General features: G+C 39.6%; 1 protein-coding gene across 2 annotated transcripts in view; it reads right to left on the bottom strand.

Annotated features, from left to right (window-relative positions):
* The window catches only part of SPOCK3 (SPARC (osteonectin), cwcv and kazal like domains proteoglycan 3), a 176,484-nt gene that overhangs the window by 103,541 nt on the left and 50,227 nt on the right, over nucleotides 1–22,716 (bottom strand). Inside the window, exon 4 of one of the 2 annotated variants that reach the window (XM_070757254.1) lies at nucleotides 4,738–4,852. In XM_070757254.1, the coding sequence (XP_070613355.1) occupies nucleotides 4,738–4,852 (115 nt within the window). Of the gene's footprint in view, nucleotides 1–4,569; nucleotides 4,593–4,737; nucleotides 4,853–22,716 lie in introns of those variants that run through there. The other variant, XM_070757255.1, reaches the window with a different exon arrangement.

Below are 22,716 nucleotides of genomic sequence, written 5' to 3'. Positions count from 1 at the left end.
GCATAAAAATCCAATAAAATAATAATAATAATAATAATAATAATAATAATAATAATAATAATGCATAATCCCACGTTTTTAACACATCTATATAAAATGATATACTTATACAGGGACATTGTTTATTAATTAGCAACCACAATTCATTAATTGAACTAAACACACGAGTATCATGGCACAAATCTTTTTAATCCTTACTTCTTCCCAACTGAGCAGAGCAGAGTAGAATAGAATTCTTTATTGGCGGTGGAATTAGTTAAAAGGAATGAGATGGGAGAATTTAGAGAAATAAAAGAAGCAGTAATAGAAAGCGCTCAGGCGGTAATAGTCCTAGGCTGGAAGGATGCAACAAAATGGACAATACAAAATTGGTATTGGTACATGGTGGATTACATTCAGTTTGAAATTATGGATAAGAGGATAAATTCAGCTAATGAAACCAATCTGCAGGAACTGATGGGACAATGGGACAAGGTAAGAGGATATGTGGTCAGTAGAATTCAAGACCAAGCTATAAAGAATAAATTAGAATCACTTTATAATATGTAAATAGATATAATGCTCTTGAGTTAAAATGGTATATACAAAATATGCCCCAATTTTGGTGGAGGGGTATAAATGTTGTCTGGCGGCGGACATTTATACACTAAACACATGTTGTTAAATGTTGTGTGTTGTGTGGATGTTCTATATTATAAAAATTAATAAAAATACTTTTAAAAAGAATTATTTATTGGCCAAATGTGATTGGACACACAAGGAATTTGTCTTTGGTTCATATGCTCTCAATGTACATAAAAGAAATTATGCTTTTTAGGGTTTGAGAAATGAAAATATGATGCCGTGTGAGGTAGTGTTAAGGATCATCACAATTGCCCAGTTATAGTGTAATTAGATCAATCAAAGCGATATACTATTACCATTGTCACGAAGAAAGCCCTAGTCATTAGTCCATTACAAAGGAATTACTGTAAATTCAGTCTATGTGCAACATCACTTCCTGCACAAATAAACACAGATAATAAAACAAGCTTGAAACTTTTCCAAGCTAACAGATTGGCAGCACAAATTACAAAGTGAAACAGAAAGCTTTCACTAGATTCAACAGAGCTGGAAACATAAGAATGATTAAATGTTTCTATACACCAAGTACACATCACAATAATGAATCAGACTAAAAATTTCCAAGAGATTCAACTGTGCCAGCTGGGCTTCTTCAGACAGCATCATTATAATACAAAATGATGACATTCTAAATAGCCTTGTTTTCAGCTTCTGTGCAATCTGTCTAATGCATGCGTTTTAAAAAGCAAGTGAGGCAGGAAGGAGGAGCAGCACAGGAGAAGACCATAATTAAAAAGAACTACAGCTTCCACAATCCACATGCCTTTAAACAGAAGAAGAAATGAAAACTGTCATAGGTTTTGTTTTCTTTTTTTAATCTTAAAAAAAAAGTAGGCTTACATTTGATTGTTCTGGTGGCTGCATGTGAAAAAAGATGTGGAAGTTTACATGCGGAGTTGTGTGGTATGTACCACCACAAAAAGTAGGTCTGGGAAACCACCCGGGCTATTATAGTCAGTCGCCTCTCCAGTGAGACTGTGGGACCAAATTGGTATGGACTTTATTGACCTACCATACAGCCATGGGGATACTGTAATTTGGATGGTAATGGATCTATTCTCCAAGAGGGGCATTTTGTGGCTTCTTCTGGTCTCCCATTGGCTAGGAAATTGGCAAAATTATTTATTGTGCACATCTATCGCTTCATGGGATTCCTCAGAGGGTGGTTTCAGATCAGAGGGTAAAATTTACTGCCAGATTTTGGTGGGAATTCTTTCTTAGAGTAGGCTCCTCCCAAGGTTTACGTACAACTAGTTTTATGCAAGAAAACCATTGTACTGAAGACAAGGATGTAATTTGGCACTTGCAGCCTAGTCTATATATAAAGCGAATATAATTGCAAACAGCCGGAGGCGGGGGGAGCTTTTCTGAGCAAAGTAAATAAATAAAAATCAATTTTTAATTTCATTTTTCATTTGATTATGATCAAGCATGTTCACATATAGTATACTAATGCAATAGGTATTAACAATTACAGTAGCTAAAATCAACATTTTTTTAGTCCGGGTCAAATAGACCCAGAACAGTACAAGTGTATAGTAAATGCGAACAGAGGCAGCAACTCCTGAGGAAATGGACAGAGTTGTCATTGGATACTCCTGCCTTGAAAAGGGTGGTTATGTACCACCTCAAGTCGCCATCCTCTTTAATGACCAGCAACCATAATCTAATCTTCCATTTTTTGTGGGGAGGGGGAGACTTCTCAGTCTGCAGGCTCCTGGAACTGCACCTTTTCAGTGGCAGTGCCTGCCCTCTGGAATAAAGTCCCCCCCTAAGATCTGGATGGATTCTACTCTGTTGTTTAAAAAAGCTAACATCGTTTTAAAGAGTTGTTGTTGTGGTTGTTATTATTATTATTATCATCATCATCATCATCATCATTACCATCATCATCATTTTGTTAATATTCACAAATAAGGAATTTCATCCCTATAAACTTAGAGTCATGCAATACAGACATAATACAGACAAACCAATCTCAGTTCTTTAAGCTGATGATGCAGCCACGCTCTCTATAAGATCATATAAGTAAACAGTGTAATAAAGAGGAGAAAAAAATAAAACCACATATACAAATATTATCCCTCCTAGATGATTTAGTTAACTGATAAATGTTAACTTCTCCCCCTTGGGAAGCAGGGCCACAATCTATAAACTTCTACATCTATTTACAACCATATCTACAATATCTATCTTCTATATGTAAAAACAAAATACTTAACAGGTAACTCAACAACTTTGAAGTTAAACTTCAAAGCCCTCTGTTATTTAATTGTATTTAACTCATAGAAAGTCTACAATGACTTCTTATCTGCCACAAGTCAGCACAGAACAGCTCATCTGGGATCAAAATCAACAACAACCTAAGATGCTGGAAGCAAGCCATATCAACCATTAGTGCCAGTCAATTATATTTGTGATGCATTTTTAAATGTTCAGTTGACAGAATTTCCTGTTTAATGAATAAAAGATAACAACAACTACTACTACAACAACAACAATAATTTTCCCTTAAGATTTTTAGTGGAAGCTTTGCCAATAACGTCTCATTTTCCAATATCCTAAACATTAGATAAATATCACATATATATATATATATATATATATATATATATATATATATATATATATATATATATATATATATATATATATGACGGTCTTGGTATATTCGGGTTTCTTCCCGTGTAGGATTTGGAAATTTCTGGCGACGTTTCGATGAGGTCTCACTCGTCATCTTCAGGCTGGTGTTTCTGTCCTTGTTCTCAGGCGAACACTGCGAGACCTGAGCTGCCTTCCTTCTATAAATACTGGTGGCTGGGTGTAGTTTGATGGCTCAGCAATTGCCTGCTGTGTAGAAACTTCCTGGTGAGTCAGTGGGGTAACAATTGGGGTCCTTGATGTAGCTGAGGTATGCTGATTAGTTACTACTAATTAGTTAACTAATCAGCATACCCCAGCATAACACATACAGAATATAGTTATTTTCTGACATCAATCCATTTTCTCAAGAAAGGGCAGTCCAAATTCTTTTATCTTTGTGGTCTACTTCATGACATTATCTGTTTAATTTTATTCCTCTTTTTAAAATTTGCTGTTTTTCCTAAATTCTAAATAATGGAATTTATCCATTTCACTATTAAATATTAAAGAAAGATACTTTTATAAGTTTTTATAAAAGAGTAATCTTGTTTATCCCTCACAAGCTGATTTATATCCCAACAGATGAAGAAACTTTGAAATCTCTAGTCACATCTACACTATATAGCTAGGAGGTAGATGACTATGGGAACACTGGAACTGTTGTAAGTGGGGGGGGGGGGGAAATGGCCGTAAGTCACTCTTCTCAGTTCTATTGTAATTTTGAACAGGCCCTAAATAAACTGTTGTAAGTCAAGGACCTCCTGCATGTAATTGTCAGCTTTATTAGATAGACAAACAGGAAACACAACCGGATGGGCCAATTTTTCTTTATTGTAACAGAAGCTTGCAAGTCTGGAAGTACTTCTCTTTTCCATGTTTTCCTTAAATTCCAAAAATAAAGGGAGCTCATTTCTAAGCATCTTGCCTTGCCTACATTCCAGCTGACAACTCAGCTGTCTTTTATGTGACCAGTTTCTTGGATGGGTCTCTTTATTCTGCCTCCAAAGAGCATTCCCACATACTATTACAGTAAGGTAAAGGTAAGGTACAGTAAGGTAATGCCTTCAGCATTTCATCCTTCTGAAAGAAATAACCAGTGAATTTTAGTGTATAAAATACGATGTAGAAATTCTCAAAAGGTGTTCCTGTCAATGTTTTTTTTATACTAGCTGAAATACAATTAGTATTATTTAAAAAAGAAATCCTCACAATAATATAGTACATCAGAAACTATTCCCACAGAAACCTTATTGAAAATAAGCAAATACTAAGTTGAACCCTCAATGAAGGCTACTTCATTACCTACTCATTGGGTTTATGAAGGACCTTTTCGTGCACAGAATGTTCACAATGTGCACATATTCTCACACAGTTTGTTTACTTCAGTCCTATATGAAGCAAAAATGCAGCTGTGAATACAAATATATATTAATAGTCATGATTGCAGATAAATAACATGGAGATATTTACCTGTGCGTCAGTCTCCGGTGGCTAATGCAAACAGCTGTTTGTTGATCTTGTGCGATGCATACCTTATGACGAGTACATTTCATCTTTAAGCATGGATCTTTAGCTGGATCTAAAGCTAAAAACAATTGTAGAGAATAGGTTTTTTTTAAAAAATAGACCTTTTCTATAGACATACAGAAAGTATAAATAATCTATTAGTTCCCCAAGGGCAATGATGTATCACTGAGAAGACTAGATCGTTCTTCACAATAAACAATTAAGCGTTTTATTTATTTATTTATTTATTTATTTATTAAATTTATATGCCACCCTTCTCCTTGCGGACTCAGGGTGGCTTACAACAGTAAACAGCAATCAGAGAATTGGGTGATGTTATTCAGCTGACTAGAACTGAGGTCCCCGAGGACTTGCCTGCTGAATGACCTCCTTCTCTCTCCTTATCCAGTCATTTTTCTCTTTACTCTTTAGTTTCCCTTCATTTCACTTCCTAGTGCAACTATCATTTCCCCTTTTCCATATCCATCCTGACTTTTGTTTGTTTGTTTTCCTTAGTTAATGAACAAATGATAAAATACCACATATTTCTGGCAATTGTTTTTAATTGTTGCTTCTATCTTACCCATTATTTAAGAGTGGCAAAGAAACTCCAACAAGAACTGTATCCCTACAGACAGTCAATGGGCTACAGGATTTTGGTTTACATTTCTGGATCAGGGAGTTCAGATAATCTTTTCCAGGGCTGGACAGATGATATTGTATAGCACCTGATGGACAAAATTGCTTGTATCCTTTTCCAGTGGACACAATGAGTGGAAATAATGCATGTGATGTGAGGTGCCAGGGAGAGCTCTTGCCCTTTTACCTGGGAATAGTTTAATCATATTGGCCCTCATTAAGTGGACAGGGCCCTTGACGTTGTCAGGACCAGAACTTGTCATTTACAGTATATTTTTGTCCCTCCTGGATAGTGAAAGCTTCCAAGATAGTGATTAAGTGGGTGGGAACTTTCTTAATGGGGAAAGTATTTTATCTAATACTGCTGTTATAAATATATTTATTTCTTCACAGTTAGAGAGGTAGGAGCCAATATTCCCAATGTAATCTTTAAGTATAAGTATAAATATTACTTATTTTGCAGTGGAAATTGTCTATGTCCAATTCTAGACAAAATATTCTGGATATGTTAGCATTTATTTATTTTCATAATAAGGGAAGATTTCATAAATTAATAATTAAGCATCACCTATACATTTGCAAAAGTCAAAAAGAAACATCCATGCTACTCTTTGTTACATTAAAATAAGTATTTTAATATATTTTCATGTTTTTAAATATAGGAATTAAAATAATCTGAATTTGAATAGATCAATATTTATACATTTACATATTTTTTTTTCAATTTCAACTCCAGCACTGAAAAACCAAATGCAGTAGTGCCTCTACTTAAGAACATAAATTCATTCCATGACCAGGTTCTTCAGTAGAAAAGTTTGTAAGTAAAAGCAATTTTTCCCATAGGTGTACATACTCCTGGTCAGTTGGAGGATGATGAAGAACTTGAGGACTCTGATACAGATAGTGTTTATGAATTAGTGGTGGGCCCGTGGTTACAGGTAGAACAGGTGGGAGGCCAGCCACAGGATGTTGCTATGAGTCCAGAAGCTACCAAGGAAGAATCAGACATTCGCTGGGTCGATCCTAAATTTAGAAGGGTCCAAAAATGTAAGGAACAAGTGTTTGAAAGAAGATATTAAGGGGATGAATGGGTTAATACTGGAGTGATGTATTTGGTATGTCAGGGGGTCAGTGGGGAAGAAGGGTGGAGTTTCAATGTTGTAGAACAAAAATGGAAGGTGTTCCCATTCAGCTTCCAAGCAAGCAAACTCATTCTGTGTTATTTTCTAGTCATTTCTGCTGTTTTTGAATCAGGCTGTGAGTACATAAATCTTGGTGAATGGAGGAGGCTGGGAGGAATGCAAAAGGAATGTAATAAGGAGAGATAACGGGAGAACAAGAAATGTGCTAGTACGAAGTATATTTTGAATACGGAAGGAAGAGAATAAAGATGGAGTTTCTTTGTTTGTGATATACTGCACTTAGTAAAAGTTATTTGTAATAGCTAAAATTCTACCAGAAACCAGAACAATGGGAATCAATGTAAAAGCAAATAATGTGTAAAAACCCATTAGGAAAGAAATAAAAGCTCGGAATTTGGGTGGGAGGAGGAGGAGGAAGAAGAGGAGGAGGACAGTTGCTGCCGAAGGAAGAAGGTGAGGTGAGGGGAATCAAAAAAATCCAAAACTTTAAGGCTTAAAGAAAAAAAAGAGGGACTCTAAGGCAGCGAGAGGAGCACGCGTCTCCCATACACCTGCCACAAGGCTGCCTCCCATACACTGCGCCAGAGAGAGAAACCCAGCAGGGCGAGAGGGGGGAACCTCCCGCTCCTTTGACCGAAAGGCAGCTGCTGCTGCTACCTGCTTCCTCTTCTGTCCCATTCTGAAGAGCTCCCCTCTTCTCTCGCTCACTTTGTAACCAGCGCCTTTCTTTCACTATGGTGACTCCTCGGTTTGGCTGAAGCCGAGTTGACCCAGCCATGGCGAAGCACCCCCTTTTGCCTTTCTGTGCTCAGACACTCCAGGAAGCAACCTCACGCCGGGTGTATGGGAGGCAACGCAAGGGAGTCACCACAGCGAAGTGGTTTATTCCCTCTCCAAGCGCCCATAGGAAAAAAAATGCTTTGTTCGCTCTGGACTGCCAAAGCCTGCTTAAGTATCACAGAAAGGCTCCTCTGGCAGCCCAGAAAAGCCTGAGATGGCTGAGATTCAAGAGGGAATGGAAGAAACAGGCCTGGCCTTCAAGCCGCTCTCAAATTTCCTGGGAAATTTTTCTGGGCTTGGGTTTTTAAGTAGAAAATGGTTCTTAAGAAGGGGCAAAAAAATCTTGAACACCTGGTTCTTATCTAGAAAAGTTCTTAAGTAGAGGTATTCTTAAGTAAAGGTACCACTGTAGAAGCAAAGCAGCTGCAATAGTTATCATTATATTTACACCAGCGAGCTTACAATATGCTTTAGAGCCAGTGTAGAACAAAAATTAAGATCGCAGTAGCAGCTGCATCTTCTTCATCTCAATTTTCAGTTTAAAAGTATTAAAGTGTCATCTCCTACTTGCTAAATATGAATCCTTCTCCCTACCTCCTGTAGTAAAGCTTACGGAAATTAACTTGTAGGAAGCTATTTTAAACCTAGAGAAACTTTGCTTTCTGAATCAGATCCTCTCACAGAAAGCAAACTCAAAATAATTTGGCCAAGAAACAGACTTTGCAGCACAGGTGAATGTCTGAAATCCATATGCCAAGTCTCATTTTTCCTCCAAAACAAAACAAAGTACTAATTACACTGTTTTCTTAAAAATAAGACCTATCCCAAAAATAAGCCATAGCATGTTTTCTGTGTATGTACCCAATACAATCCCTATCCCTATTTAAGCGGCTGCAGAGTCAGCCTCCCACCCTTTCTACTGATACTAACAACACAAGTTGAGGTGAGGCAGAAGATGGAACTGCTGCATGCATCCCACACCAGATTACCACCGGACTCCCACAGCTATTCCTTCCATGCCCCGACACCTGCCTTGCTGCATGGTGGCTGCTGCAATAGCCCTGTCCAGCAAAACTCCACATGGCTCCTGGCCCACTTCTTCTCTTTGCTCATGGCTGCAATGGAGCAGGAGGCCAAGCAATACGCTGCTGCTGTGGCCATGAGGCAAGGCAGGTGTTGAAGCATGGATGGTCTGGTTGCAGGGGCCCTGAGGTAAGCTGGTGTGGGACACATGGGACAGCTTCACCCTGCCCCACCTCATGACGGCAAAACTCAAAACAAATCAGATAGGGAAACATGGGTACTTAGAAGACAAACTGCTGCTATCCAGCAAAAAAAGTATACATAGAGTTTACACAAAAGAAACAAACGTATCCAACACTTCAAAACCATCTTCTCTTTCCAGGATATCAGGATATCTGCTAACTTACTGATTATGAATAAAAATAAATATCTGGCTTGCAGCCATCCACCTTTTAAATTTTTTTTGTAAGAATGCCTCTTGACCCATGGAGCATTGAAACATTATTTATAGAACTATTTTGAAAATTGATAGAGTTAAGGCATCATATACATGTCACTTCACCATGACTGCTACCATAAGAGCAGTAGCGGGCTACCATTCCCAGCCCTACAGGAATGGGCAGGGAGCACACGCACATGCCCATGCAAGTAGCGTGTGCGCGCCCACTGCAAGTATCAGTTTATATGGCTTCTTGCGCAAAAACATGCACGTGACCCAGAAAATGGATAGAAGAGCTGCCGGTTGCTCTGATGGACTAGCAAAACAAGGTAAAGACTGATCATGGTGGTGCTGGGGGGTGGGTGGCGGGAGCTCACAGCATAGTTGAAGGGCGAGTTGATGGACCTGCCGCTCACAACACAGTTGACAGGTTGCTAGTGGCAGCGGCAGGGACATTGTCTAGCCGATGGGACCTGGAGAAGGCCAAGTCTGTGGGACCTAACTAGTCGCTGGGATTCATGCGGCAGAAAGCGGTCCCATAAGTAATCTGGTCCAATGCCATGTAGGGCTTTATAGGTCATTACCAACACTTTGAATTGTGTCCAGAAACCAATCAGCAACCAGTGCAGTCTGTGGAGTGTTGGTGAGACATGGGTGTATCTAGGAAGACCCATGACTGCTCGCACAGCTGCATTCTGCACGATTTGAAGTTTCTGAACACTCTGCAGAGGTAGCCCCATGTAAAGAGTGTTGCAGTAGTCAAACCTCGAGGTGATAAGGGCATGAGTGACTGTGAGCAGAGACTCCGTGTCCAAATAGGTCCGCAACTGGTGCACCAGGCGAACCTGGGCAAATGCCCCCCTTGCCACAGCCGAAAGATGGTGTTCTAATGTCAGCTGTGGGTCGAGGAGGACACCCAAATTGTGGACCCTCTCTGAGGGGGTCAATAATTCTCCCCCTCCCCTGGGGTGATTGACAGACCGATGGAATTGTCCTTGGGAGGCAAAACCCAGAGCCACTCTGTCTTGTTGGGGTTAAGTTTCAGTCTTTTGAATGGGAATTCTATTAAAAGGGAAGACGTAATTATGTTACGTCTTCCCTTTTAATCAGCTCAAGTTTAAATATAACCAGTTCTTTCTCTTCACAGACTTAGTTTTTAGTGCTCTGGTCATCCTTGTCAGGGTGATGAACACAAGTGGACACAATAGATGGTACCTAAATAAATAAAAACTTGTATACCTTTTGATCTTACTGTTGAATGTAACAAAAATTAAATTATTGTAATATATTCCTCATAGGACTATCCTTTAAAACTGTTGAAGAGTATTAAGTTGTACCTAACACAAATTTCAAAATGAATGAAAAAAAGAACATAAATTCAATAATATAAGGCTATGTAAGCAAGCTCTTAGATACTCATTAAAATTCAAAACTAGCTATTGACTATATTCTCTAAATATATTCAGAAATATTTATATTTATTGAATGCCTGTATTCAGAAAACAAGAGTAGAGCTCATTAAATGAAACAGTTGTGTATGCACAATAATGTATAGACAACCAGGAATAGTTTTCAAAACAGCCAGTGCGGGTAATTTAATGATTTAAAAGTGTATTGTTTTTATGCAATATATACCATTCCAAAACGCTTCTTTCAAATGTTTTGCAATTCATGAGGTCTCCTGAATATGAATACTTTGCCTGTTTGCCTGGGATTCAAAGGACCTAATTATACAGACTAAAAACCTAACTAAAAATAAAATCTAAACTTCTGACAAATTGATCCTTAGATTACAAACCATGTTTTGTTAAAAAGCCATAAGCCTTGGTGCATCTTTTCTTCAAAAAGCTAAATGATTTAATCATAGTTCATGTACTCACTAGCAAGACTTCCAAAGGTAGCTGTAAAAACAGCAACACTTCCTGTATTTTCTTTGATATGTAGTGTTTATCCAGGTCTGGTAGTTATTCCATAGGGCCAATAGATGCTCATTAGCATTACAACCTTTTTCCACACACCAATTGTTCTACTGCAATTAGTATTTGAAGGAATACCATCTACAATACAGAAGAACATTTATTCTTTAGCATTTATAGTCCTTGATAAAATAGTTTGTGATTTATCCAATCTACTTTTAAAGCCATCCAAATTAGTAGTCATCACTACGTCTTTGGGATAATGATTATCATAGGTTCCATATGCAACCTGTTTGTTACATGTTTGTTTGATTGTTAATAAACTTAGCAACAGGGACCTCAAGATGTGTTTTTGGATAGTTACCAAATATCAAGCTTCAATGATTGTTGATATATGCATTGATTGTTTATGTTGTTTGCATCCAGATTTTAAATGCCGTTATTCTGAGTCACCATAGTGAGGTGAATAATAAGTTGATTAATAAATAATTAAACTTCTAAGACAGAGCTAAAGTAGGGACATAAAACAGGGAATGTACAATGTACCTATATTCACACTGTTAGCATTCTACATAAATATAATATAATAGAATTTTTTATTGGCCAAGTGTGATTGGACACACAACATATCTGTCTTGGTGCATGTGCTCTCAGTCTACATAAAATGAAAATGATATTGATATAATAGCTCCAATCATTCTTGGTGATTTAATAAATTAATCACCCAAAGTGTACAGCTCTTACTATATGACTTCCTGCTTAAATTTTATGAAATGACTATTGTCATAAATTATTTTTCATCCAGAGATCTACCAAGAAAAATGCAAGCATTAACAAAAGCATTAAATGCTTTAAAATTATTTAGGACTAGATTTTGCTCTTTGGGCATGCTTTTCTGAGTTCTGAATCTGGAAGATAGTAGTATATTGTATGTAATAAATAATATAGCCTAAGTGCCCAGGATCCAATTGTCGTAAACGGCAAAATTCACATACACAGTATCCGCAAATGTATCATTAGGTCTGCTTATGTTGGGAAAGACCCTAAACATACTTTATATACAAATAGGAGGTCAACTGAATACAACCCATCCCCCCTCCAAAAAAAGAGTGTTATCCCATGTTATACATTATTACAGTTTAGCATCAGAGAAAATTTTGGTCCATTTTAAATATTATATCCAATTTGTTTCATTGTTTCAAAATTAAAGAGAAAAGGAATTTCTCACAGTACAGTGATCCCTCGAGTTTCGCGATCTCGATCTTCGCGAAACGCTATATCGCGATTTTTAAAAAAATATTAATTTAAAAAAAACCACTTCCGTGTTTGGCTTCAGGACTCAGCTGGGAAGCGGCGCGGCTGTTTTAAAAGGTTGCAGCCGGCCTGGGGGGCCCCCCCAGGCCGGCTGCGACCTTTTAAAACAGCCGCGCCGCTTCCCAGCTGAGTCCTGAAGCCAAACGCGGAAGTTCTCCTTTGGCGTTTGGCTTCAGGACTCAGCTGGGAAGCGGCGCGGCTGTTTTAAAAGGTCGCAGCCTGGAGACCGCTAAGGATATCGCTCTGGGAGAGGGGGCAACTGCCCGGTTAAAAGCAAGAATCCACCCCCTATCCAAACGGCTTTTTTCCTGTTTAGCGCTCGAACGCCGTGCTAAACAGGAAAAAAGCCGTTTGGCTAGGGGGTGGATTCTTGCTTCTTAACCAGGAGCAGTTGCCCCCTCTCCCAAAGCGATGTTCCAAAGCGGTCTCCGGGAAGCGACCAAGGGAAAGGCAGTCGTCTGCCTTTCCTTCAGCTCTAAAGAAGCGGCAACTGCCCTGCCTTCCCCCAGCCAGTTAACCGAGCGCTTCAAGTTAACCGGCTGGGGGAAGGCGGGGCATTTGCTTCCTCTTTCAAGCTGAAGGAAAAGCAGATGACTGCCTTTCCCTTGGTCGCTTCCCGGAGACCGCTTTGGAACATTGCTTTGGTTGCTCCTGCCCCTCCTGCAGCGGAGAGAAGCGGCAAATGGCCAGCCCTTCCCCCAGCCGCTTCCCCGCATGCTTTGGATGCGCCTGCCTTTCTTACAGCGAAGACAGGCGGCACCTTCCCGAAGCGCTCGGTGAAGCCGCTGGGGGAAGGGCTGGGACATTTGCCGCTTCTCTCCGCTGCAGGAGAGGCAGGAGCAACCAAAGCAATGTTCCAAAGCGGTCTCCGGGAAGCGACCGAGGGAAAGGCAGTCGTCTGCTTTTCCTTCAGCTTGAAAGAGGAGGCAAATGCCCCGCCTTCCCCCAGCCGGTTAACTTGAAGCGCTCGGTTAACTGGCTGGGGGAAGGCAGGGCAGTTGCCGCTTCTTTAGAGCTGAAGGAAAGGCAGGCGACTGCCTTTCCCTTGGTCACTTCCCGGAGACCGCTTTGGAACATCGCTTTGGGAGAGGGGGCAACTGCTCCCGGTTAAGAAGCAAGAATCCACCCCCTAGCCAAACGGCTTTTTTCCTGTTTAGCGCTCGAACGCCGAGAGAGCCCCGTTTCCTCAGAGCGGCGTTGCCTTCAGCGCCGCATCACCCGGCAAGGTTCTTCCCAAAGCTGCTGAAAGGAGAAAAAAACAGCCCCAAAAAACCCCGGGCCGCCTTGGCATCGCCACCCAGCCGGCCGCGCACGGACCCTCCCTTCAGTCCTTGCCCGAGAGAGCCACGAACGGCACTCCCGGCGAAGGGTGGTGGTTTTTCCAGTCCGCGGCAATTCCCCTCAGCACGCTGCTGGATCCAGTGGGGGAGGGGGGAAGCGAAGGCGCGGCGATGGGCAAGGGCTGCCAGTGAGCCTTCTCCGTCCCTTTCCTGCTGCACCGGACCGGCTCCGACTTTTCTAGGCTGCTGCCCACGCCCGGCTCTCTTGGCAGGCAGAAGCAACAAGTCCGGCGCGGAGACCTCTTTCTCACTGGGCGTCTTTGGCTGGGGCTGCTTTCTTTTTTCCGGGGGGGAGGAGGGAGGGAGAGCTTCTCCCCACCACCTCTCCCCACCGCCTCACGGGGGTAGCATGAACGTGCTAGGGGATGCTCCCGGCAATGTTTCTCAGCAGGGGAGGCCAACTCCACGGCAACACGTCTCTCTCTTTGTGTGGGTGGGTGTTTGGAGCTCAGAACTCCGGTTTATAGTTGGGGAGGAAAGAACACCTATAGCTTTTATGGAGGGATGCAATATGTAGCACGTTCACGCGACCCCCGTGAGGCGGTGGGGAGAGGTGGTGGGGAGAAGCTCTCTCTCCCTCCTCCCCCCCCCCCGGAAAAAAGAAAGCAGCCCCAGCCAAAGACGCACCGGACTTGTTGCTTCTGCCTGCCAAGAGAGCCGAAGATCGCTGCCCACGGAAAGGGGAAACCCGGATCTTCGGCTCCTCGCTGCTGCCGCGCTGCCGAGCAGATCAGCTGCTGGGCGGCCGAAGGAACCTTCCCTGGGTCTTCCCCCGCCGCCCACGCAAACTCCACCATCTGCGCATGCGTGGCCATGGAAAAAATGGCGCGCATGCGCAGATGGTGTTTTTACTTCCGGAACCCTACATTGCGAAAAATCGATTATCGCGAGGGGTCTGGGAACGGAACCCTCGCGATAATAGAGGGATCACTGTATAGCTTTTTACGTCCAACTTGAAATTATCTTTGCAATAAGCTACTTCAGAGATCAAATAATGTATACTTGATAGCAATTAGGCTTATATACCACTCCATAGTGTTTTTTACCCATCTCTGACGTGTTTACAAATGTCAGCATATTGTACTCAACAATCTGGGTTCTCATTTTACTGACCTTGAAAAGATGGAAGGCTGTGTTAACCCCGAACTAATCGATACTGAACTCCTGTTCTGTAATACTACTGCATCCTAATCACTATGCCACCATGAAGTGTGGTGATGGTTGTTTTGAAAGAAAATGTATAACCATAGCTTACATGTTAATATGCTTTCAGAAGAAAACTTTCTATCTAAAAATGTATAAATAACATATTAGTTTATCTGGATAAATATTATGAAGCTCAGAGTTTAAACAATAAATTATATATACAGAAGTTATGTGCAAACTATTTAGTATTCATAGAAAGTTTTATGCAGGGGTACATTTTAATAGCCATAATAATATTAAATCTTTTCCATGAAATAGATATTTCTGTAAAAATATTCAGTAGTAGTAACCTCCAAAAAATATTGAATATGTTCAATTGCTCACAAAATGTATGTTATGATTTTTTTTTGTTACAATTTGCATACATTGCTCATAATGGATCATTATGAGCATAAATTGCTCATAATATATGTTATGATTTGCATAAATTGCTCATAAAAGAAACAATAAAATTTAGAAAGATTAATGTTTTCTTATAATTTCCAGTAATATAATATGTGCCCAGGTTTACAACCTTTTTTTGCCATGATCATTAAATAGATCATGTAGTTGTTAAATAAATTCCGCTTCCCCCATTAAGCTGGCTTGTCAGCGGTTGGCTGGGAAGGTCACAAAAAGCAATACATGATAGTTGCCAGTTCCCCAAAGTTTCATCTTGTGACTGTAAGAATCAGTCATAAATTTCCTTTTTTTCAATGTGAAACAAAAAGGAAAGGTTGCTAAACAAACAGCCATAAGTCAAGGACAACCTTCATCTTTGAATGCTAGAAAGTTGACATGCAACACAACCAGAGGTTCTGACCAGTTCTGGAAAACTGGTAGCAAAGATTTTGTAAATACCACTTCTGACTGGCCCTGGCCCCATCTATTCTCTGTCTCCAGAATCTCAGCTGATCAGGTGGAAGTGGGAATTTTGTAATAACCTTCCCCAGGAACCAGTAATTTTTAAAGTTTGAATCCCACCACTGAACACAACACTTTGGAAACATTCCAGACTGGATAAATTTAGTTTAATTTAGTTTTTTATATACATTTACAATTACAGTGTTCCCTCGATTTTTGCAACCATTTAGATTATTACTCACCATGTTTGTTTATTTATTAAAGTTTATTAAAAAATATTTATTAAAGGCAAACAAAAGTTTGGCAACGTATGATGTCATCGGGCGGGAAAAAACGTGTAGGGAAAAAAACAGCAAACTATTTTTTAATATTTTTGAAAAACCGTGGTATAGCTGTTTCGCGAAGTTCAAACCCGCGAAAATCGAGGGACCACTGTACATTTAAAATTGTTCTAACTTCAAAGTTATAATATACAGTGGAACCCCGACATAAGAGCTGCTCTACTTAAGAGCAACTCGAGATAAGAGCTGGGAGGGGAGAGATATTTTTGTTCTACTTACAAGCCCAAATTCGAGATACAAGCGCCAAGGAGCTGTCTCCTAAAGCCAAACGCTAACTTCCGCGTTCGGCTTCAGGAGACAGCTGCGAAGCGGCACGCGTGTTTTAAAAGGTTGCAGCCGGCTGGGGGGCTCGGGGGGGTGCTTGCAGCTTTCTTTCTTGCTCTTTTTCTTTCTCTCTTTTACCTTCCCTTCCTCTATTTCTTCTTTTCTTTCTCCTTCCCACCTTCTTCCCTCCCTCCCTCCTTTCACTCATTCCTCTCTTACTCTCCCCTTTCATAAGTTTCCTTGCTTCCTTCCTCTGTTCCTGTCCCTTCCCCCTTTCTTTCTTTCTTTCTTTCTTTCTTTCTTGCTCTTTTTCTTTCTCTCTTTTACCTTCCCTTCCTCTATTTCTTCTTTTCTTTCTCCTTCCCACCTTCTTCCCTCCCTCCCTTCACTCATTCCTCTCTTACTCTCCCCTTTCATAAATTTCCTTGCTTCCTTCCTCTGTTCCTGTCCCTTCCCTCTTTCCTTCCTTCCTTCCCACCCTCCGTCCATTCATTCACCCATTCCTCTCTTGATCGCTTAAAGCCGGTCCCTGGTGCAAAAAGGGTTGGGGACCTCTGTCCTACAGGATTGAGTGGCAGAGAAGTTGAACATATGTAAATTTAAAAGTTTAAGAAAGTTTACAAGTTAAGTGAAAGAAACTTCATTATTCATTTATATGTACATGTACATTTCTTCATTAAAAACATGTCTTTCTGCATAATTTAGACTAACTTTGTGAGTTTTTTGAGGGCTGGAACCAATTAAAATTATTTACATTAATTCCTATGGGGAAAAGTCGTTCGAGATAAGAGCTGCTCGACTTAAGAGCCCAGGTCCGGAACGAATTAAACTCGTATCTCGAGGTACCACTGTATGTAATTTATTAGTTAAATCTAAGGCCATTTTACTAAATTATAAAATAATGTTATATAGCTAATCAAAATTTTAAATAACTACAAGTAATATTCTGTATGTGTGTCTATGTTACAAAAAAAACCCCTACCCTACTTCAATTATCAGGCAAATGTGGAGTTTTTGTTACTTTTTGTTAATCTAACATTTTGTTAAAGTAACATATATATCTGCCTTCATAATAGTATTGGCCTATTTAGCTATACATAAACATATAGTACATACTTTATTTGCATATACTGTATGTGTATATACACTGCTCAAACAAATAAAGGGAACACTCAAATAACACATCCTAGATCTGAATGAATGAAATACTGTATTATCATTTAATACTTTGTTCTGTACCCAACTTTCTCACCTGGTTTACACTTGTTAATTTCTAGATGGTTAGAACTACGGGATGGATTGCAATCATACAATTACAGACATGGCGTGCAAGTCAATTTTAGTGTTCTCTGAAATATAGTAGAACGCAAGATAATTTTGGGTATCTGCATCATATTTACAGTATTTTGTTGTATTTGTACTCTGAATGAATATATTATAACACTGTGATCAGTGTCTTGCAAGATCAAGTTCATGGGGGGATTTTGTTTCAAATTTACACACACACACACACACCCTGGGTGTCATGCATTCAAATTACAAATAAAACTAGTAAAATTAATCATAGTTATTGCATTCAACCACACTTATATATTTCTAATAATAACACACATTTATATTAAGTTATAGTCTCTCATTATTCAATTATTCCATGTTTTCTCTTATTATTGCTTTTATTTTATTATATAAAAGTATATATACTAATATTCCCCCTTTCTCTTACTTCTATCTCTTGTTCTAACTTTTAATCATGTCACCCTTTTATTAAAAGACATTTTCTTTTTATCCTACCTAACTTCTAATCATGTCATCTTCCTAAAAAAGAAAGGAGAGAGAAAAAGAAAGGCAAATCAGAACAATAAGGAGAAATCATGCATCCATCATCTCTTGCCCAATTCTTTGAAGTTAATGTTGAAGTGCCTCATTACTGATGTGGCTTGCACCGAGTTTGAACATAGAAAATTCTTTCTCCCATAAAGGGTTTTAAAAAATAATGATCAGTGCTATTTTTTATCAGTTTAATTAATTGTGATGATAACTGTCAGAGGTGGTTCTTTTCACTTCTTTAAATATCAGCAATTACTTTAAGAGGTGAATATTTTATATTATGTTCCTAGGCATATTCCATTTGCATAAAAAAGTCTCTACTCCACAAGGAGTTGTGTAAAAATGTGCATTGCATATGTTATCAACAATGTCACAGGTGAGGTTTTTTTTATGGGACTGGGGTGTAGTTCCTTCAAATTGTTAGGGCTTGTATTCAGAATAATTGATCAAGGAACCATTTTGTTCTTAAAAAGACTTGGACTCCCTAATTGTCCTATGAGTCTTTGTCCAGAATGATTTCAAAGTTGTTCTTCAATTGCTTTGAGGTTTTCTTGGTAAAAGCTAAAATAAGATTTCCTTTGTTAGTTTAGTTTAGGGAGCCAAATCAGCTAAATTCAGTAATCAGTAATATTACAATGTGTGAGAATTAGCAAATTTCGTTTGTCCAAGATAGAACTTTGAAAAAACAAATCAATTTTATCTTCTTCTTTTTTAGGAAAAAAACAAAGTACATTTGCTTTTTGAAAAAAAACACAATTTGGGACACTGGCTGAGAGCAAATACAATGATCCCTCTTTTATCGTGGGTGTTATGTTCCAGGACCACCCACGATAAATGAAAATCCATAAAATAGGATTATTTCACTACTTGTTACTTGCCCGCTTCCTCCAAAAGTCCCAGGCGGGCCGGGCTTTGGCTCCTACTGTTTGTGTTTAACCCAAAGACAGTCGGGCAAGAGAGACGGTGCCTCTCTGGCACTAACCATGCAATGAGACTTCCACTTCCCCCTTGACTCCACCACAGCCTCATGACCCCGTGACAACCCTAGAATTCCAGGCGCCAAGGCCTCCCCCAGCCACTCATCCGCAGTGGAACCCCACTGCCGGCTCCTTAAAAAGCCAGCGGCCACACGTGCTCCTTCCTCCTCCTCATTCTGCCCCCTGCTTCATTCTGATGTGTTCACCAGCTTCTGTGTGACACACCTCTCACAAAAAACCCCCCACGAAGCACCGAGTCCATGAAAGGTGAACCGTGAAGTGACAAGGGAACACTGTACTGCAAAAACCTTGTCCATTTTAAAATCATATTGGAGTCAGTCAAGTTTGCTTTCAAGTTGCAATGAACTTGCATGAATATGATTTCTGTTTCAAGGTCCAACCCGTGAGGTCTCTCCTCTATTTCTCAAATTCACAATTGATGTTTAATCCTACACTAAAAGTAGTGAAAGCTATTATTCCTCATTAACAGCCTATGGAATTAACAGAATAACAGAGTTGAAAGGGAACTTCTAGTGCTGTTCTTCTTCTAATCCAACCCCTGTTCAAGCACAATACCATTTCAGACAAATCGTTGTTTAGTCTCTCCTTAAAGGCTCCCAATGTTGTAGCACCCACAACTTCTGAAGGCAAGTCATTCCACTGATTGTTCTGTCAGGAAATTTCTCTGTAGTTTTAGGTTGCTTCTGTCCTTGTTTAGTTTTTATCTATAGCTTCTTGTCTTGGCTTTGGAAAATAGCTTGATTCTCTCTTCTTTGTGGCAGTGTCTTAGATATCAGAACACTGCTATCATATCACCCCTGGTCTTTCTTATCATTAAACTAGACATACCCAGTTCCTGCAACCAGTCTTCCTACCCCCTAATTATTTTTATTGCTGTTCTCTGCACTCTTTCTAAAAGTCTCCACATCTTTTGGGGCATCTGCTGCAGCACATTTCTCGCTCATATTTAAGTGTTCTGTTATTTAAGAGTTAAGTCCCAGGACTATCTATCTATCTATCTATCTATCTATCTATCTATCTATCTATCTATCTATCTATCTATCTATCTATTTATTTATTATTTAGATTTGTATGCCGCCCCTCTCCACAGACTCGGGGCGGCTCACAACAAAGTGAAAAAACAATATACAACAAATCTAAATTACTGTTTAAAAATATTTAAAAGACCCCATTTTCTAAACACACATGCATACAAACATACCATTCATAAATTGTATATGCCTGGGGGAGATGTCTCAGTTCCCCCATGCCTGACGACAGAGGTGGGTCTTAAGGAGCTTACGAAAGGCAAGGAGAGTAGGGGCAGTCCTAATCTCCGGGGGGAGTTGATTCCAGAGGGCCGGGGCCACCACAGAGAAGGCTCTTCCCCTGGGGCCCGGCAACCGACATTGTTTAGTTGATGGGACCCGGAGAAGGCCCACTCTGTGGGACCTAATCGGTCGCTGGAATTCGTGCGGCAGCAGGCGGTCTCGGAGATATTCTGGTCCAGTGCCATGAAGGGCTTTAAAGGTCATAACCAACACTTTGAATTGTGACCGGAAGTTGATTGGCAACCAATGCAGACTGCGGAGTGTTGGTGAAACATGGGCATACCTAGGTAAACCCATTACTGCTCTCGCAGCTGCATTCTGCATGATCTGAAGTTTCTGAACACTTTTCAAAGGTAGCCCCATGTAGAGAGCATTACAGTAGTCGAACCTCGAGGTGATGAGGGCATGAGTGACTGTGAGTAATGAGTCCCGGTCCAAATAGGGCCGCAACTGGTGCACCAGGCGAACCTGGGCAAACGCCCCCCTCGCCACAGCTGAAAGATGGTTCTCTAATGTGAGCTGTGGATCGAGGAGGATGCCCAAGTTGCGGACCCTCTCCGAGGGGGTCAATAATTCCCCCCCCCAGGGTAATGGAAGGACAGATGGAATTGTCCTTGGGAGGCAAAACCCACAGCCACTCCGTCTTATCCGGGTTGAGTTTGAGTCTGTTGACACCCATCCAGGCCCCAACAGCCTCCAGACACCGGCACATCACTTCCACCGCTTCGTTGACTGGACATTGCTCTGTTTCCCCCAAAATAAGACAGCATGGCAATAAGGCCAAGTGCTTATTTCAGAGTTCAAAAAAATATAAGACAGGGTCTTATTTTCGGGAAAACATGGTAGAAATCTTTTCATAGTAATGGAAAATTGTGTATTTTTAACAAATGGAAGTTGACCAGGTCAGCCCAAAGACCAGAGGCAGATAAAGGAGAAAATGACTGAATCAATCCTCCAAATGATTGGTTGAGGATAACCCATTCTGAAGGCTGGTTCCACTCCAGGATGGAGAACAGGACATACATGTACTAATAAATAATAAACATCCATCTTCCATATAATCCCCCCAATGTCTCCCAACTTGTCCTAGTGAATATTCACTAAGTTACATATTTATTAAGCGTAATTTAACTACAGTATATGAATTTTGGAATTACTGTCATTTAAAGCATAGCATCAAAGTATATGAACTTAAAATACCTATACAAATTTCTACACTAAGTTTTTATCTAACAATCTAAGGATGGGTTTTATTTTCTATTTATTGCAGCAGCTTTCTAGAAAGGAATCAGTAAATCCTTCATATTAAAAGTTTTAAGTGTATGCTATATCTATTATCTATATGCATTTATTTTCATCAATAAATACATATGCTGCAGTATAAGTATTAAGGAAGTTTAAAACACCAAGGAACATTTTATTTTTAATCAGACAAATTCCAAAATTCCTATTAGACAATTTATTTTATTATGCCAGTAAAAAAGAAAATAAAAACAAAACAGAATAGAACAGAATTCACTTAATTTCTTCATCAAACTAGGTGCAAATAAAAGAGAATGGAAAAATGCTTAAACTTGGAGACTGCATTAAATCTGGTTATTAAGATGGAATATTGAGATAATATAATGTAATGTAATTGTTTAGTAAGTACTATGCAAATTTCAGAATGCATTTTAAACTATAGGATTAAAACAGACAGTGATGGATGTTCTTTTCTGAAAATAAACTATCCAAATGTGATCCAGATTTTTATCTTCATCATCCAGCAAAATTTGCACATTATGTTTGTTAAAAGTAATATACAATGTATGCTGATTGTGAGTAAGCCTGGCAAGTAACATTCCTAATTGACAGGGTCATTCATCATAAAACATTGTAACATAAAAAAAGATACTATTACTATACTATATCTACTACTGGCTTTTTTCAAATGAGATTTTTTTAACTAAGTAAAATCATTAGCATTCTATTATAATAATGTGATATTTAGCATCAAAAAAAGTTATTACTGTGTTTCCCCCCCCCCCCAAAAAGACCTGGTCTACTTTTCCTTTGAACCTGCCCTTCCCCCCAAAATGGGTAGGGCTTCATTTCAGAGGGGAAAGTCTAAGAGAAACATAGAAACATAGAAGATTGACGGCAGGAAAGGACCTTATACTGTTTCCTGTATTTTATCTTAGGATGGATCTATGTTTATCCCAGGCATGTTTAAATTCAGTTACTGTGGATTTACCAACCACGTCTGCTGGAAGTTTGTTCCAAGCATCTACTACTCTTTCAGTCAAATAATATTTTCTCATGTTGCTTCTGATCTTTCCCCCGACTAACCTCAGATTGTGCCCCCTTGTTCCTATTAAAAACACTTCCCTCACGAACTTTATTTAACCCTTTAACATATTTAAATGTTTTGATCATGTCCCCCCTTTCCCTTCTGTCTTCCAGACTATACAGTTGAATTCATTAAGTCTTTCCTGATTCGTTTTATGCTTAAGACTTTCCACCATTTTTGTAGCCCGTCTTTGGACCCGTGCAATTTTATTAATATCTTTTTGTAGGTGAGG

The sequence above is a fragment of the Erythrolamprus reginae genome, chromosome 7, assembly GCF_031021105.1.
Source record: "Erythrolamprus reginae isolate rEryReg1 chromosome 7, rEryReg1.hap1, whole genome shotgun sequence".
In the NCBI taxonomy this organism is placed as follows: Eukaryota; Metazoa; Chordata; class Lepidosauria; order Squamata; family Dipsadidae; genus Erythrolamprus; species Erythrolamprus reginae.
The sequence above is the reverse complement of the archived record's forward strand: the minus strand, read 5'-3'. Positions and strand labels throughout refer to the sequence as shown.